We start from the raw sequence: 17,593 nt of genomic DNA, 5'->3' as shown, positions 1-17,593 counted from the left end.
GGGAGAGGGCGTGGGGCGGCGGGCGGGGCCGGCACGGAGGGGGAGGATGGAGGGCGATGCGAGGGGGAGTGAGGGGGTGATATCTAAGGGGATGATTCCTGAGGGGGAGATCCTTGAGGAGAATGAGGGTCCATCCCTGAGGGGCACTTTTGGAGATGAGGGGGCGATCCCTGAGGAGGCTAAGGGACGTTCCCTGAGGGGCTCTTTTTAGGGTAACGGGGCCTTTCCCTGACGAGCAGCAGAAGGGAGCGATCCCTGAAGGGCACTTTTGGGGCAAGAGGGGATGAGACCCTAAGGAACCAATGTGGAGGAATGAGAGAGGCAATTTTGGTGGGCGATCCCTGGGGACAGTTTGGGGGATGAGGGAGAATAAGGGAATGATCCCTGAAGGGCTGATCCCTGAAAAGGATGGGGACTATTCCTGAGGGGCAATCTGGGGGAAAAAGGGGCTGACCCTTGAGGAGTGAGGGTCAGTCCCTGAGAGACAGTTTGGGAATGAGGGGGTGATCCCTGAGGGGGAATAAAGGGATGATACATGAGGGAGTAATCCCTGAAGATGATGGGGAGCCCAACCTGAGGGACAGTTTTGAGGATAAGGGAGCATTTCCCTGAGCAGCAACGAAGAGGGGGCAGCAAGAGGAGCAATCCTTGAGGGGCAGTTTTGGTGATGAAGGGGTGATACCTGAGGGGGAATAAAGGGATGATACATGAGGGAGTAATCCCTGAAGATGATGGGGAGCCCAACCTGAGGGACAGTTTTGAGGATAAGGGAGAATTTCCCTGAGCAGCAACGAAGAAGGGGGCAGCAAGAGGAGCAATCCTTGAGGGGCAGTTTTGGTGATGAAGGGGTGATACCTGAGAGGGAGTAAAGGGATGATCCATGAGGGAGTAATCCCTGAAGACGATGAGGGGCCAAACACGAGGGACGGTTTTGAGGATAAGGGAGCATTTCCCTGAGGAGCAACATGGAGAGGGTGGCAAGAGGAGAATCCTTGAAGGCAGTTTTGGGGATGAGGGAGTGATCCCTGAGGAGGATGAGAGCACATCCCTAGGGTGAAAGGAAGAGGAGCAAGGAAATGGGAGTGATTTCCCGAGGAGCAATGACGGTGTCAGGGGTTGAGGGAAGCAGTCCCTGAGGGGCAGTTTTGAGGGATAAGGTTCCCTGAGGAACAGCGTGGGGGAGTGACAGAAGCAATCCCTGAAAACCAGTTTGGAGATAATGGCGATTCCCTGAGGAGCAATGTGAGGGGGTCAAAGGGGAGCTGTTTCTGAGGGGCAATTTTGAGGGATAAGAGGAGCATCCTGTGAAAGGGGTTATTCTGAGGAGGATGAGGGAGCCTAGAGAGCACTTTGTGAAGGGATGAGAAATGGGGCGGGGGGCAATTGACAGAGAAGAGGTTAAGAGTTAAGGGGCTGAAGGGGATCAGTGCTGGGGGTGAGGAGCCAGGGACGTTTGGGCCGTGTGGAGGTGAAGGTGAATTGGGGGTTTTCCTTTCATGATCTCACACACCAGCCATTCCTCTGCAGCAGACCCAGGCCTCCAGCATCCCCAGGCCCCTGCTTCCTGCCCAGCAATTCCTCACAATAATCAGAGTTACTGGCTGCTGCAGCTAACACAGGCCTGGAGCACCACAGGACACCACATTACCAGGCCCACCACAGGTATTATCCTGCACAAACCCAGGAGCCACAGTACCCTGATCCCTCACCTGGTTGTGCCCTGCTGCTCCTGCTGGACCTGCTCAGCCAGAAACCACTGGCCAGTGTTGTCCCCACCGATGGCATCTCCTCACCAGGCAGCACGAGATGGAGATGGTGCGGGGGCAGGAGCCGGCTGCAAAGCAGAAGATTAATTAAGAGGCTGTGCCACTGCCTCGCTGTGATCTCAGTAACTGAACCGTTAAAGTGATTTATTCTTCGCAGGGTAATTACATTCCCCCTCTCTCTGTTATCCATCCCCTGATCTGTGCTGCACACACACCCAGTCAGGAGCGGGCGTGTGGTCCTGAGTCCATGTGTCAGAGGAGAGATGGCCTGGCTGCCCCTTCTGTTTTCTGTGCCTTGGTGTTACAGCTCCTGTAGCACCCAGAGACGTGTGTTTGTGTGGATTGTGTGCTGTTTGTGTGGATTCAATGCTTCCAGACCCTCACACAGCTCTGGGATCTCTCCATGAGCCGCTATGGCCGGACATAGCAGTGCTGCTACACCACTGATTTTGACTGAGAGTCCAGCCTGGCTTTGTATTGTGTTATCAATACCCGTTTCTGCTGCATTCTGTGCTGTCAGGTTTCTTCCTGCATTTTTAAAGCTGCATTTCACATGGACAAGTTTAGGAAACTCCTATGCAGAGCTCTTGTCCTAACAGTCCCAGTGAAGGCAGGAATGAGTAGGAGCCTTTAAAATCAGTCAATCACAGAACCATAGAATCATTAATATAAAAAGACATTTTAAAGATCAAGTCCAACTGTTACCCCAGCATCCCACCATGTTCACCACTAAAGCATGTCACCACATGTTTTTTGAACACTTCCAGGGCTGGAAACACGTTTAGAGTATTAGAAATTGTATTTTTGAGAGGAACAGTCTTTTTTTCTGTGAAATCTTTCATTTATTAATAATAATCAGGCATTCAATACAGCCGTATTCCCTCTTAAAACACTGCATCCTTTACTCTTTAGCACCATTTCCTCGGCACATCACTCTCCCCTTTCTGGCCCAGCTGCTTCCACAGATTTCAGCGTCACACTTTTCCCTCGGGGCCGTGCAGCCTGGCCGCCCGCCCGCTCCCTGCTCAGGCCTGTCCTGCTCGCGGCTGCTCCTTTCGGGCCAGAAACATTAGAGGGAGCTGGAGACTCGCAGTGCCCGGCTGGATGGCTGGCAGGAATGGCCTGTAGGCACGTCCCAAGCGCCGGGGGGTCACTGGCTGTGTCATCCCACACGTATCCAGCTCCAGGAGTGCCACTGAGGGGCTCCTGCTCTTCCTGGGAGGGACGGGATCATCCAGCCCCGCTCATGCTGCTGGTGGAGGCTGAAGTTTCTTCATCATAGCATTCCCTGCTCCAAAATGCCAGCAAATTCATCCTTGACAAACTGTCGAGAGGTCGGTGTGCCTGCCAGGGAGGACGGGTGCTTCTCCGTCACCTGGGGAGGGGATTCTGCACCCGTTCAATCCTGATCTTCCAGCACCACCAGCCTGCTCTGTGCCATGCTCGCTGTGCCAGCCCCGCCACCCTGCATCTGACAGATCCTGGCTATTCAGCCCGTGGTAAACTAAATCAGGGTGGTTTGTGTTGTGGCAGGAGCCAGAGGCTTAACTCAGGACCAGTGTAAGGAAACACAGCCGTGGATCTCAGGGACAATGGATCTGTGTGGGACACTCACCATGACACTGTGGGATGGGGTGACAGGTTTGCTGCAGCAACCCAGCACCGACACCACGGTGATCAGTGGTGTGTTAGACCAGAGAAATAAAAATATGAGTGTCCTACAGGAGACTTTACCATCCCAAAAATAAACTTGGGAACGAACACTCCTATAAAAGGCCTGGTGTCATTATTTCTGGGTCTGGTAGCCAGCAGATTCCTTCAGAGATCAGGCTCTGGGCAAAGGCAGTGCTGTTTTAGCTGGGCCATTCACAGGTTGAGCAAAAGCCTCACCCCAGCAGTAACACTGGGCAGGGAAATCACTGGAGTTCAGCTGGTGGAGTGAAAGCTGACCCCATCCAGGGCTGGACATGAAGGGTCTCACAAGGCTACAAGCAGCTGGGATGAAACCAGTGGGACCAGAGTCCTCAGAGTTGGAGAGCAGAGAACATCTGGCCTTTCTTCACCTCGTGGAGGCAGAAAAAAAAATTAGAATGCGTTCTCCAAGCACAAGATGGAAATGTGTGTTCCAAGTAAAAGCCAGGCAGATGCAGCTCTTCCCTGGCTGAGCAGCTCACCTCAAAGGAGGCATTTTAGGATGTAAGAAGCTCCAAGGAAAACTGCATGGCAAAGACAGAGACATCCTGGGTGTGAGCCAGAGGAGGGCAAAGTGGGACCTGCCAAACCCTGCGACTTAGCACAAAACCCTGATGTAAAGTGAGAAGGTGACTCACGAGACCCAGGGCCCACTCCAGCCATGGGCACAGCTCTCCTGGGTTTTGGGAAAACCTGGCCCTGCTCTGCTCCCGCTGACCGACCACAGCTCCCATTGCCCATGCAATGCCACCCAGAGCTGGAATCCTGTGGCAAAGCCAGACCTGCACCCCTGGCCCTCCAAAATTCACACTTCACCATCCAAAACCACAAACAAGGCTGACCAAGGCTTTTCCCAGACTGTGGAGGAATCAGACGTGCCATGCTGTGCCAGTGCCACTGAGGCTCCTGGTGCAGAGGGAGCAGCCAAAGGGAACACAAGCAGGGCCAGACCTGTGTGCTGGGCTCTGCTGGAGTGCACATCACTCACTCCCTGAGATGACTTCAGAAGGAGAACCTGCACACACCCATCAAAACCACACCAAAATGGCACATCCTACCAAAAAACCACCTCAGATGGCTGGTTTGGGTTGCCTGGACAGGAGACATGATTCTCTGCAAAATGCAGAGGAGTTCTTTCCTTCTCTGCCCCATCCAAGAAAACATTTTAAAAGTGCAAAAAGGAAAATTAATTTTTTTATTTTTCTTTTTTATCCAAAGCAGCTGTTTTGCATCAAAACACACTTCACACCTTCCACTCCGCATTGGCCAGTGCAGGTTTGGGGCTCACTGATGGTTCAGGAGAGCAGTCTGGTCTGAAGGAATGCATGTTACTCACTCCAGGTGGTTTTTTTGGGTAGACATTGAATCACAATGTTGGCTAATTGCCCAGGTCATCATTTGTCACCAGGAGAGCCGGGCTCAGACCCAAAATACTGAGGACACTTCATCTTTGCTCCTGCCCAGCTGCCTCAGTGCCCTGTGCTGAAGCCAGATGTGACCCCACCAGCCACCCCAGCGCTGTGGCCACTCAGATCCAACCATGACCCGATGGCTCTGTTAAATCCTGAAGACAGGCAGACTGGCACAAGCCACCACGTCACCCAAAGCCTGGCTGACCCTCTACGTCAGCCAGGCCACCGTGGTGGCTCTGCAGTGGCCCCCTCCCTCTGGGCCAGCGTGGGCGGCATGGCGCTGCTCCTGCTGCGGGGCTTCTCTCCAATGCAAATCCACACCAGGGTATTTATAGCGCCCTTATCCCGGCGGAGCCTATTTTGGGCTGATGCTCAGGCACCGGAGCAGCACAGGTTATTTTAACCCAGCGCTGGGTTATTTTCAGAGCTGCCCTTCTCTGCACGTGCTCAGGAATGGTTTCCAACTACCAGGCGCTTTCTGGGGTTGGGGAAACTGGGGAAGGGGTAGAAGAGGGACCATGTGAAGGAATTTCAGAGATTTAAAGTTAAACCAGCATCTGCAGCAAAGCTGCCTTTGACACCCCTGTCTGGGATCCACCTGGAATCTTGGAAGGAGGATTGCTGCAGGATAACTCTTGAGCAAAAGGCAAGAGAGGAAAGATCTCTGAAGCATACAGCTGAGGGCCCAATGATGCTGAAACAACATGCAAGAGAGGAAGAAGAGCTGAGAGCTGGATGCTCCTAAAATGTCCAGGGTCACCAGCTGTTGGCCCCAGGCCCAGGAGGGAGCAATGGCTTTGTTCAACAGAGGCAGGAACAGCACCATGGGATGGGACATGCTCCTCATCCTCAGCATGGAGAGAACCCCAGCTCTGCTCTCACCACATGTCATCCTGGAACAGCCAGGGAAGGGAGACTTCTGGTGCCATCCTGTCCTGATCCAGATGCTGCAAGAAGCAGCTGCAGCATTACCAAGCAGTGAGCCTGGATTCTCAGCAGTGTTGCAGTGGGGCTCTCTCAGCTCAGAGCTGGGAGCAGCAGCTGGTCCATGGCAGAGCCCACAGCCCATTCTCCAAACCAGGGGTGCCATGGATGGGGTTCTGCCAGGGCAGCAGCACCATGGCAACAGCATCCAGAGGAATCCAGCTCCATCCCCCAGAATAGCAGCAGGGCTAGAGAAGTCAGGATTTAAAATTTTTATTTTAAATTCCACAAGTTCTTGCCTTGTCCATGTAAGAAGACTCAGCCTTTTTCCCAGCCTCCAGTCCCCACTACCTTCCCTACCCCACCACACTTTCCTCTTGCCTCAGCGTCCCCCCTGCCCCATGGAGGGGTGGGGGGGATGTGCCAGGAGTGTCTCTGGGGGTGGCAGGGCAGTCCCGAGGCCACTGGGTGCAGCTGGCAGGGAGCACAGTCCTGCCCTGTGACCTCCAGCTCCCATTGGGATTGAGAGGATCACACCATCCCGCTGGGAAAAGTGAGTCAGGGCCTGAGCCACTGCCAGCCCCTATTCCTGGCCTCCCACCCCAGCCACACTCCCAGCCCCTGTGGGCCAGCCCCAGGCTGGGAAGGAACAAGTGAGAGTTGGGAAGGATTATGAGGAGGCCCTGGATGGAGTGCCACCCACTTCCCCAACCCCCCATGCAACATGCTCCACCTGCCACAGCCACCTGCCCACCATATAGGTCTCAATGCATTTTTATTAAATTCTTACAAAACAGAATACAAAATTCTGGCATCAACAATTGTTATAAAGGAAAACTTCAATTCAGCTGTATCAGGTCACCTGGTACATACAGTAAAGTGCTTCTTTTTGTGTGTTTGTTTTTTTTTTTCTTTTTTTTTGTTTTTGTTTTTTTGTCTTTTTTTTTTTTTTTTTTTTTTTTTTTTTTTTTTTTTGTTTTTTTTTTTTTTTCTTTTTTTTTTTTTTTTAATATTTTCATTTTTATTTCCCAGCCAGCCCCTGAGCAGAGGCCGCTGTTGCACAAACCAACAGTGCGTTAACGTGACTCTTGTTGAACCAGCTTTGGCAGTCTTCATCAATTGTAAAGTGGAGAAAGTTCCTCCTGGTTTGATAAAAAGAGTTAGCTTCACAGTAAACGTTTCTAACCAGTTCTAAGTCGAGTTAGTTGGCTGGAGGAAGGGTGGGGGGAAGGAGAGGAAGCAAAAACACTTAACATTTCCAGCTTAAAAAAAAAAAAAAAATTTTTTTTTGAAGTTGGTTTCCAAGATAGATGCTCTATGGGAGAGGGGGGAAGTTTGGAAAGAGGAAGAGGAAGAAGAAGGGTGCTGGCGAGAGGGGGTCGCTGGTGCTGGACCACGGGAGCATCTGTCTGGAAACCGGCCCAGGAGGGGTGCTGGCAGCGGGGAGGGGACATCAGGCCCTGGCACAAAGGTGTCCCCAGCCATGCCTGCCCTGCCAGGGCACTGTGGGCGCCCAGTGCTGCCACCAGCCAGGCTGGAGGTTTTCCAGTCGATCCCCAGCTCTAGAGGCATTCAAAGATTCTCTACCAACGCACAGACCTGGCCTTGGGTCACCCCCCAGGAGCGCTGGGTCCACACCAAACCCCACCCAAAATGCAAAGCCGAGCCCAGGCCGAGCTCGGATGCTCCCAGCACATCCTCCAACTCCCACAACATCTTCTGGCTGCACATCCCTGGCCGAGGACACCCACAGGACACAGGCAGGGTCACCCAGGCCTTCCCCAGAGTGTGTGGAGTACTTTTATATATAGAGATATAAAAGAGATCGCTCTTATGCACGGGGGAAAAGGGGAAACTCAGTTTGCCAACAAAAGCAGCATGGGGAACAGATAAATTTTGGAGACATCCCCCTGCCATCCCCTTCCCATGATTTTTTTTGTTTTTTAAAAAAAGGCTGCAGCGTGCAGCATCAATGATAGCTTCACAATACCAGCTCAAGGCATCGCGTACTGTACATCATTCAAGTATTTCTTAATATAAGACAACAAGGAATTATCTACAACTGATAAAACAAAATAAGCTATAAAAAGTAACAATGTACAATCAAGATGGATTTTTTTTTCTTTCTGTTAAAGGAGGCCTCTCCAGGGTGTCCCGGTGCCTGCAGGGAGGGTCTCCCCTCACCACTGCCTTGCTCCTCCCCGCCCAGCACAGTGGGACTGGGGACACACAGGGGAGAGGGAGATCACAAGTGCGAGGCAGTTTTGGGGGTGGGATGGGGATGGAGTCACCCTCCCCAGCCCCCCAGGGTCAGCAGAAAGGCTGGGAAGGGTGAGAGAAGATGGTCCCTGCCCTAAACTCCATCAACACCCAAGATCATCATCTCCCAAGATAACACACACACCTCCCTGAAACAAAAAACAACATATATTGCATAGTATTGCTGTCAGCAGTCTTAAAATAAAAAGGAGAACTTTCTTTTTTTTTTTTCCAGAGACAGTGACTGTCTTCAGCTGAAGACCCAGGGAAGTCTGTTCCCCAGCTCAGAGCTCCCAAACCCTCACCTGTGCACGCGATGGGCCAAGGCTGCTTTTGCAAAATATAAAGCTCAAAGAACTGAAGGGACAGGAGGAGGCTACTAAGGGGGCACTGCCCTCCCAGTGGGATTGGGGCTGGCAGCAGGTGCAACTTGGTGGCACAACCCCAAGCAGTGCCTGTGGCAGGGAGCAGGGGGTGCCAGGGGGGATCTGGAGGCCGGTCTAGCCCCGAGCACAGGCCCTGCTCCCCCCGACAGACCCAGAAACCATCCAAGGGCCTCGCCCCAACTCAGCATCCCAAGTCTTTCCCACCCTGAAGCAAACTCCAAGGAAAGGACAATGCCATGCACGCCTGAACACACGTGAGCAGGGCTGCATGTGCATGATCACCCACACCAGCTGAAGACCCTGCTGCTCTGACCCCAAACCTTCCAGCCCCACATCCCAAGCTGTCCCTAGGCTGCTCCCCTGTGCTCTAGCCTTTGGGTGCTGCCACCACAGCCTGACTGCTCACCCACTGGCACCCCTGGGGCACTGGGTACCCCTCTGTGCCCCCCAACCCTCCTGCCATGGCAGCCTCGGGGCCAGCCTGAAGCCACGGCAGGTCTCACTGTCCTGCAGCAGGTCCTGATGCTCTTTAAGGGGGTCCTTGTTTTCCACAGAGAACACAACTCCCAGAGAGTGTTTCTGGCTGCTCTGGCCACCCTGAACCCCTCATCCTCCATGCACCTCCCCAGGGGCACAGCCACCAGCCCTTCCAAAACCCGGGGTGCAACACCTGACCTGGCACAAGAGCACAGCCCTGGATGCCCATGCATCCCCCAGGGAGCCGCCAGCCGGAGCGTGGGAGGAAAGGAAGACATCTCTCTGTGCCCTGTAGAGAAGCACAGCTGGCAGTTTAAAACCAACAGTAATTAAAAAGGAAAGAAAAAAAAAAAGAGGCAAAAAGAAAAAAGGGTGAATAGCTTATTCTGGAAGCAGGATGCCAAGGAGAGAGGGTGGGTTGGGCGCTGCTCCCTTGCTGGCACCATCTCTCCCGAGCTGTTCCCTGCACTGTGTCCCCCTGGAGCTGAGCTGGGGACAACCCCCAAGCACAGGACAGAAGGGCTCCCCACACCTCCCACACCTGGGAGGTGCCTCCCAGCCCCCCAGGAAGGGGCTTTTGTGGGAGTTGCCCCAACATCGGAGAAAACCTGCAGCTCCGAGGGGAGGGACGAGGTTAAAACGCAACTCCCGTTGTTGAAAACGCGACCGAGGGTCTTTTGTTCACAGTATGAAATGAGCTGAAATCGTCAAAGCAGCCGCGGATACAAAGAGTCCTTTGGTGTCAGGGAGGGGAAAAAATGTCAGAGGAGAAACCAAGAGCTGGGAAACAAAAGTCCGTGTGTCTGTCAGATGTCCTTGAGTGTGCCCTGGGTGAAGCAACCTCACACTTGATTTAATACCTTTAAAAAAAAAAAGATCTTAAACAAACCCTCCCACCCCCAGACCTACAAGATCAGCAAAACCTTGGAAACCAGCCACAGGGACGAGTCCTGATCTTGTCACTAGCCAGAAACGGTGGGATCAGGGAGGGAAAGGGGAAGAAAGAAAGGAGGAGAAGGGGGGACATGGGGTACAGCAGGTGTGAGGGGCACCACTCAGGCTTGGTCGGCCACCAGGACCAGCGGGGCCACCAGGTGCTGCCCAGAGGCCACTGCCTTGGCCAGGCTGCTCTTCTGCCGCCGCTTGGCCAGCTTGGACTCAGAGGGGGGGGAGAGCTGCATGGCCCGTGAGGTAGCTTTGATGATGATGGGTCGTGCTTCCTCCTCCGCCTCTTCCTCCTCGTCCTCATCATGCCGTGTCAGCTGGCGGTTGACAGCGATGGCCTCAGCAGCAAAGGAGGTGAGCTCTTTGGCACTGCTGTTCCTGCAGAGGAGAGGCACGGGCTCAGGGGGTTGTGGGGGGATGGAGGGATGTTGGGATCAAATATCCAGGTGTCCCTCCTCACATGCTGGCCATGCCAGACTGGTCAGACACCAAAAAAATCAAGCCCAAAGTGGCAGGGCTGCCCAGACACAGAGCTGTGGCAGAGTCCCCAAAAGGCAGAAGGAACAGACAGTAGTCTGAGGCGTGAAGTCAGGATTCAGGGGGCTGGAACCCACACTCACCTCTGCAGGATGATGGGGGTTGGCAGGGTGTTGTCCGGGGCACACTGCAACAAAATGCAGCAAGTCAGAGCCAGGATTGTGCAGACAGGTGTTCCCTACCCCGAATTTTGGGAGCAGAGAGCAGGGAGAGGACATCAACACTCACCCCCTGCACCCAGGGGTGCTCCAGGACCTGGGCTGCGCTGAGCCGCTTCTTGGCATCTCTCACCAGCAGCTTGGAAATGAGGTCTTTGGCTCCAAAGGAGATGTGCGCCCAGTCCTTGTCAGGAAACTCGTACTTCCCTTCCTGGATGCTCTCAAAGAGCATGTTCTGAGCAGGGAGAGAAATAACAGAGGCTCAGCCAAGAGTGCTGCAGCCAAACTGGGGGTGGGTTTGGGTGCTGCTGGGGTCCCCCACTCACCTGGCAGGTGTGGCACGCCTCACCCCGGTCCCAGCCGCAGTCAGAGCCGCAGTGGCCCACAAAGGGCGGGTACCCACTCAGCATGATGTACAGGATGACACCCAGGCTCCACAGGTCACAGCGCTTGTCGTAGATTGAGGCCTCCTCATTGAAGGCTTCCACCACCTCTGGGGCCATGTACTCAGCTGAGCCACACTGTGGGGACAGGCAGGGTGAGCCCCAAGGGTGGGGACCGAGGGGGCAGGGAGGATTGGGAGGGTCCTGCCAGATCTCCGGGGCTGCACTTCTGAATGGAAGGTGCAGACATGGCTGCACCCCAGGTTTGCTCCTGCCACATCAACCTGCTGGGTTTCCCACCACAGAGGATGCCACAGACCCGCCTCTTTGGGGTCACGCAACAGCAGCTGCCACCCCGAAGGAAAAAAAAAAAACAAAACAAAGCCTAAAGGGTGCAACCCCCACGGCGCAACACAGCCGGACCCACAGGACCCACAGCATTGTCATCACCCAACCGGCTCAGCGGGACGGCCCCAGCGCCTGGGAGCGGCCACAGGACACGGTGGGACGAGCCTGCTGTGCCTGTTCCCCGGGCCGGCACGGGCGGAGCTGCCGCTCAGGATCCGGGGCGGGAGGAGTTAACCCTGTGCAGGGAGAGGCAGAGCCAGCGGCCCCATTCCCCTATCGCTCCAGGGACTCGGGGGCTTTCCAGCACATGACCCGCAGCCCACACAGGCCCCGTGACCAGGGGAGAAAAGAGCTGCAGCCAGCAGATAATCGCCCCGTAACGAGAGAGGCCTCCTGACGAGGGGCCTCTCCGGCCCCGGCAGCTGATGGCACCGCAGGAAAACAACCCCGCGGCTGATCCCGGTGGGAATGGAGCGGCCGTCCCGCTCCGCCCCCACGGGCTGAGAATGGGGAAACTCGGGGCTCCCCAGGAACTCGGATCCGCCCGGGAGGAGGCGGGCGTGGAGGAAGGAGGGGGCTGGGGTGTTCTGGCCCTGCTGTTGTGCACCCCGCACGGGCTCGGCTCCGCCCTCCCCGGCACGTTCTCACCCCCAAAAACCGGGGTGCAGGGCGACACCCTGCACGGGGGGCACCTGCGACTGGCGATAAGGAGAGCGAGGCTTTCTGCAGGAGATGGCGTCTGTGCGACACGGGGACACCCGGGAGCTCTCGGGCTGTCCGCCCCGCACCGCACTCCCGCAGCCCGGAGGCTCGGCCCCTCTCCGTGGCCCACGAGCCGGGGAACCACGGGCCCCCCAGCCCGGTGCTGACCCAGATCTCCCCGGCAGGCTCGGCGCAGCCGCCGCGGCGCTCGGGCTGTTGCTAAGGCTCACGGCAGCCCGGGCGCTGCGCCAGCCCCCGGCCCCCCCGCGTTATGTAACCGCATCTCGCCTGCCACGGCGGGGGGGGGACGGGGGACACGCAGCAGCAGCGACAGCAGCGACGAGCAGGGGGTGTCCGTGCATAGCCCTGCTCCTGGAGGCTGCAGGGCAGCTGGGGGTCCCCGGGGACCCCACAATGTGGGGGGCTCGTACGCTTACCGGGGTGAGCAGCTCCGGAGTGGAGATGGGGGAGCAGTCGCCGTTCAGTTTGATGCCACTTCCCAGGTCAAAGTCACAGATCTTCACTGGGGAGACCTGGGGAGAGAGGGGAAGGAGTGGTCAGTGACCCCCCCAGCATCCTCCAGGAACCACAGCCGGCAGCCCCCAGGGGACCACAGCCGTGTTTTCAGGCCACAGCTGCTCAATGCCAGGTTGTGTCATGCTTCACACCACGCTGCTCTGTGGTATATGGGGTGTGTGTGTGTCCCTGCCAGGACCTGGTGTGTGTATGTGTGTGTCCTTGGCAGGGCCCTCCTGCACCCCCCACCTGAGGAATCACCCCACTGTGCCCACCCCCCCAGGCAGCACACCCTGCACCCACCCTGGCTGCTCCCTGCTCACCTGGTCTGGGCTCTCACACAGGATATTTTCTGGTTTCAGATCCCTGTGTGCAATCCCTGGGGGCAAAAGAGCCAATGAGGGTAAAAATCCCCCTCCTACAAGACTGCTATAGTGTAAAGTCTGGGGGTGGCACAGGGACCCCTCCCTCCCCACCCCAAATCACTGCCTGCACCCTGGCAAAAGGCAAAATTTGCTGCTGGCCCCAAGTCCCAACCAAACTGGAGGAACAGGATCTGCACCACAAAAAGCCTTGTGATGCAGCTGGGCCTGACCCTGCGTGCTGGGACGGGCACTGTCCCCTGGGCAGGAGGATGGGGGGAGGCAGTGACACCCCCGGGAGGGCCCAGTGCACCCCAGGGTGTCCTCAGTGGCACCTGGGGCGTCCCAGCTCACCTTTGTTGTGCAGGAAGTGCAGGGCGCTGGCGATATCCTGCACCACCACGCTGGCCTCCAGCTCGTTGAAGTGGCGTCTCCGGTGGATGTGGGTCAGGATGGAGCCTGTGGCCAGGTGAGAGCAGAGTTAGGGCTCCTGGGGGTCCTGCCGCCCCAGCTCTCCCCCACCCCGGGGCTGCACTCACCTCCCCTCATCTTCTCAAACACCAGGTAAAACCTTTCCTCCTCCTCGAAGAACTCAATCAGCTCCAGGACGTTTCTGCAGGGACCATGGCATCAGTCCAGCATCCCCCCAAAACATCTCCTGGGGTCCCCCCACAGCCCCATCCAGCACAGGACCCCGGGAGGGACGCAGGATGGGAAAACTGGGCTTGGAGTGATTGAAACCACACGGCCAGGGCCCCCCTGGCCGAATTCCAGGAGGGAGAGGGGCTTGCAGCGCCCGGCTCTGCTCCTTCCCAATTGCTCACAGCCCCTCCTGGCCCGCCCCACACACAGCCCCGCTCAGCGGCAGGGGCTCGGTTCCAACTTGGCCACCGAGGCCCTGTCGTCATGGCAAACCACTGAACGTCCCCTGTGGACGCTCCACCGTGGCCAGCGGGGTCAAGGGGAGGGAGCGTGGGGCAGAGGGCGGCCTGGCTGTTGCCCATGGGTGTCCCGAGCATCAGCCGGGTCCCAGCCCACTCGCGGTGCCCGCAGTGGCGGATGCCCCCCCGTACCTGTGTCCCTGGCACTGATAGAGCATCTCCACCTCCCGGAAAACCCTGCTCCGGATGTGTCCCAGGCGCTTCTCTATGATCTGGAAGGCAAAGAGGGGGAGGCTCAGCGCTGCCAGGGAGGGACCGGGGCACCCCTGCCCCTCCAGCGTGGGGACCGCGGGGCCGGGCGGGGCTCAGGCAGCAGAACAGGCTGTTCCCGGCGCTGGTGCCAAGCGGCAGCGGCCGTGCCAAGCCGCTCCCTCCGGGGCCGGGGCCAGCAGAGCTCCACGTGACGCCGGAGCAGCGGCGCAGCAAAGGGCCCTATGCCCCAGTGGGCGCTGGCACAGCGGGGCTCGCTGGCGGTGCCAAGGGTGGACAGGGGGATACCCCACACAGAGAGGGGGGCAGATGGCTGCTGTCACTGCCCTTTGGGGCACACAGAGCCCACCACCACAGCCCTCCCTGCTGCCTCAGCTTCCCCTCTGGGGCACCCAAAGGCCCCCATGGAGCGATGGGGCAGCAAAGCTCCCCCAGCATTTGGCTGCTTTTTGACACAGGGCCCATCCCGGAGCCCCCATGCCATGGCTCGGAGTCTGTGGGGTGCATGGGACCATGGGACCACCATCCCTCACCCCAACCCTCTCCAGCATGAGAGACCTCCCTGGAGTGAGCAGGAACTGACCACCCTGCCAACACCACGTGCCCCTGTCTGCCCCCAGTCCCCAGACACATCCCAAGTGTTGATTTAGTCTCTGGCTTGCACTCACTGACAGAGAGAGGAGTGTGGCTAAGGGGGGGTCACCAAGGAACCCAAACTGGGTGGTGGCAGAGGTCGGTGTGCCACCACCACAGCCCAGCGCTGCCGCATCCCTGACCCTCTCCCTTCCCTCCAGCCCACAGAGCTGCAGTCCTGGGCCAGCACTGGATGATCCTGGGAGCTGGGAGATGTGGAGGGCAGAAATGGAGACTGGGCAGGGGGTGGGAGGAGGGCAGCCCTGCAGCCCCAGCAGTGGAGCTTTACCTTCACTGCGTACTCCTTGTTGGTGATGAGGTTCACGCAGGACTGGACTCTGGCGTGGGCCCCTTCTCCCAGCACCTCCTCCTGCAGCTGGTAAACATCTGGCAGGGGAGAGGTCACCTGAGCTGCCGGCCCCACTGCACACAGCCTGGGGACACCAGGAGGGCCCAGCCCTGCCCCAGGCCAAGGGGAGCCCCTGGGGTCCCTGAGCAGCCCCGCTCACCTTCGAACCTGCCGGAGAAGCTGTCGGTGGCTCTGCAGCGCTTCTTCTTCTTGTTCCTTTTCTTGGCATCAGGGATGTCGATGGGTTGACTTGAAGGCATGTCTGTGCCAAAGCAATGCCAGCGGTGTCAGCCATCCCTGTCCACCCACAGCTCCCCCAGCACCGCCAGGGCAGCCCCCAAAGCCTTCAAGGCCCGAACCCCAGGGGCAGGGTGGGAGGAGCCCTGCTGGGAGGGAGCCCCATGAGGAGGCATCCGCGACTCACCGGGACGGGGCGGGCACTCGAAGTTGAAGACGGGCTCCAGGTGGTTGGACTGGTCGAACTCCAGGTCAAAAGGGTTTTGCCCCTGTGGGAGCCAAGAGCAGGAGTGAGGTGGCAGCTGCGGGATCAGCCACCACCGGCTGCCACCCGGAGCCCAGCACAGACACACAGCCCAGCATGCTCCAGCTCCTGGGACACATTCTGCTCACTGCCCAATGGTGCACGACACCAGCTCATGGTGGGACACAGCAGAGCTCCAGGGAGAGCCAGAGAATGAGGAGGAAGGCTTTGACCACATCTCCTGATGGGGACGGTGCTGCAGGGTCACTCCTCCAGCCAGCCCCAGGCCAGCACACGGGGGATGATGAGAGGGACCGCAGCCGCCCACACCAACTCAACCCCAAATCTCCACCCAAACCTGAACCACAGTGAGGTAGGAGGGGGAGGAAGAGAAGTCACAGGGCAAGACAGGCTCCAGAGCCACCCCTCCATGTCCTCCCAGCTCCCTGCAAGGTCACAGTGGCTGGAGCCTGCTCTGTGGACATGGTGTCCACCAGGCTGCAGGACACCCCCGAGCCGACAGGATCAGGCCTCACTCCAAACCCTGCACCCCGCCAGGATCCATGCAGGGCATGGCACCTGCTCCTTCCCCCAGGCTGAACCCCAGTGGCACCCAAAGGGACATGGGGGACCCTCTGCTTCCTGCTCCCCTGAGCCACCCATGGGATGGGGCAGTGCTAGGGGCAAAAGGGCCCCCTCCTCCCCAGGATTATGAAATCTGTTTGGGTGGAGGTGGCAGCTCCAGCGGCGTTCCCAAACCCGCCCGGTGCCCGGGCCGGCTGCCAGCCCCAGCACGGCCAACCCCGGCCACCGCCAGAAAGACCCAGAAGGTGCCTGTTTACTGCAGCCCTGGGGGGGTGGGGGTCCCCAGGGGAACGGAGGACAGGTTCATACCAGGAACCCCCCCCCCCCCCCCACCAAGCACCACTTTGGATCTCCGGGACCAAAACTCTCCTGTGCTGCATTTTCCCAGCTTTCCTCCCCCTCAAAACCTGGGTTTGGGGAGCGCAGCATCGCCCCGCAGCTGCTGCCCCCGGGACGAGCCCCGGCAGGATGGGGGGGACGGGGCCTCTAGGAGAGGCACGGGGTGTGCGGGGGGGCAGGGGAAGTACAGGGGGGCACTGAGGGGGCAATAGGGGGCCAGGGGGCCCTGCCAGCTGCCGCAGCACTGCCACACAAAGGTCTGGGGGATGGGAGGCTGCGTACGGGCTTCATCAGCACAGCCGAGGTGTCCCCCCCGCCTCCATCCCCAGCCACCGCCAGGGGACACAAACCCCGGCCAGAGGCCACCCGAGCAGGAGCGGGGGTCACTGCCATGAGGGGGCGGGTTAGTGGGACCCCCCCGCACCCCGGAGCTGGAGCGAAACCGAACAAAGGACCCCCCAACCCACAGCGAGGAGGCAGCTCGGGAATGGGGGAAGCGAATGGAGCGGGACCACAGGGACCCCCCGCACCCCCCGAGGTGACAGCGGCAGGTGGGACCGGGGCGGGGGTGACGGGCCCGGGCTGGGGGTGCCCAGGGCATCCCGGGGCGCTGCGGGATCGAGCCTCGCACGGTCCCACCGGGCCGGGCCTGGGGAGCCCTGAGCCCACCCCCACATCGCTGCCGGACCAGGACGAAGGGGTGCAACTGGGCGGGGGGAAAGTGCAGCCAAGCCACCCACGGGGGATCCCCGCGGGAGCTGCACCATCCCAGCGTCCACCCGAGGGATGGGGGGAGACACTGACCCAAGCCCCGGGAGCACCGCGACCTCCGGCACGGGGGGACAGGGGGGCCCCCCTGCACGGTTTGGATGGCAGCGCCCCCGGAACTCCTCAGTTTGGGGGGGTGTCGGGGGTGGGGCAGGAAGCGACAGGGCCCCCCCCGTTCCCGGGCAGGGGATGCAGCGATGCGGGTGCACCCCGGCCCTGCCGGTACCCCGGCCCCGGAGTCCCCCAGAGCGTCCCCGTGGGGAAGGGGGGTGGGGAGGGTTGGAGGAGCAGCCCCTTACCTTGAAGGAGCGGTGGAATCCCGGGATCTCTGATTTCTTCTGCACCATCTTGCTGCGGGGGGGAGCGGGGGGCGGCGTTGCTGGGAGAGGGGGGGGAGGGAGGCGGAGGGACGGGCAGAGC

General features: G+C 58.7%; 1 protein-coding gene across 1 annotated transcript; it reads right to left on the bottom strand.

The window, feature by feature from the left end:
- Window positions 1–6,552: 6,552 nt before the first annotated feature.
- MKNK2 (MAPK interacting serine/threonine kinase 2) lies at window positions 6,553–17,593 on the bottom strand. Its single transcript, XM_041422629.1, has 13 exons — window positions 17,473–17,593; window positions 15,425–15,506; window positions 15,161–15,262; window positions 14,941–15,038; window positions 13,941–14,020; window positions 13,407–13,480; window positions 13,222–13,326; window positions 12,829–12,884; window positions 12,427–12,522; window positions 10,883–11,077; window positions 10,627–10,791; window positions 10,482–10,525; window positions 6,553–10,239 (listed from the first exon to the last, which is right to left on the bottom strand). Exons 1-13 carry the CDS (start codon window positions 17,518–17,520, stop codon window positions 9,972–9,974), a joined length of 1,413 nt encoding a protein of 470 aa, XP_041278563.1. The 5' UTR covers window positions 17,521–17,593; the 3' UTR covers window positions 6,553–9,971.

Source organism: Onychostruthus taczanowskii, unplaced genomic scaffold (assembly GCF_017590055.1).
Source record: "Onychostruthus taczanowskii isolate IOZ18803 unplaced genomic scaffold, ASM1759005v1 scaffold110, whole genome shotgun sequence".
In the NCBI taxonomy this organism is placed as follows: Eukaryota; Metazoa; Chordata; class Aves; order Passeriformes; family Passeridae; genus Onychostruthus; species Onychostruthus taczanowskii.
This window is presented reverse-complemented; position numbering and strand designations above follow the sequence as displayed.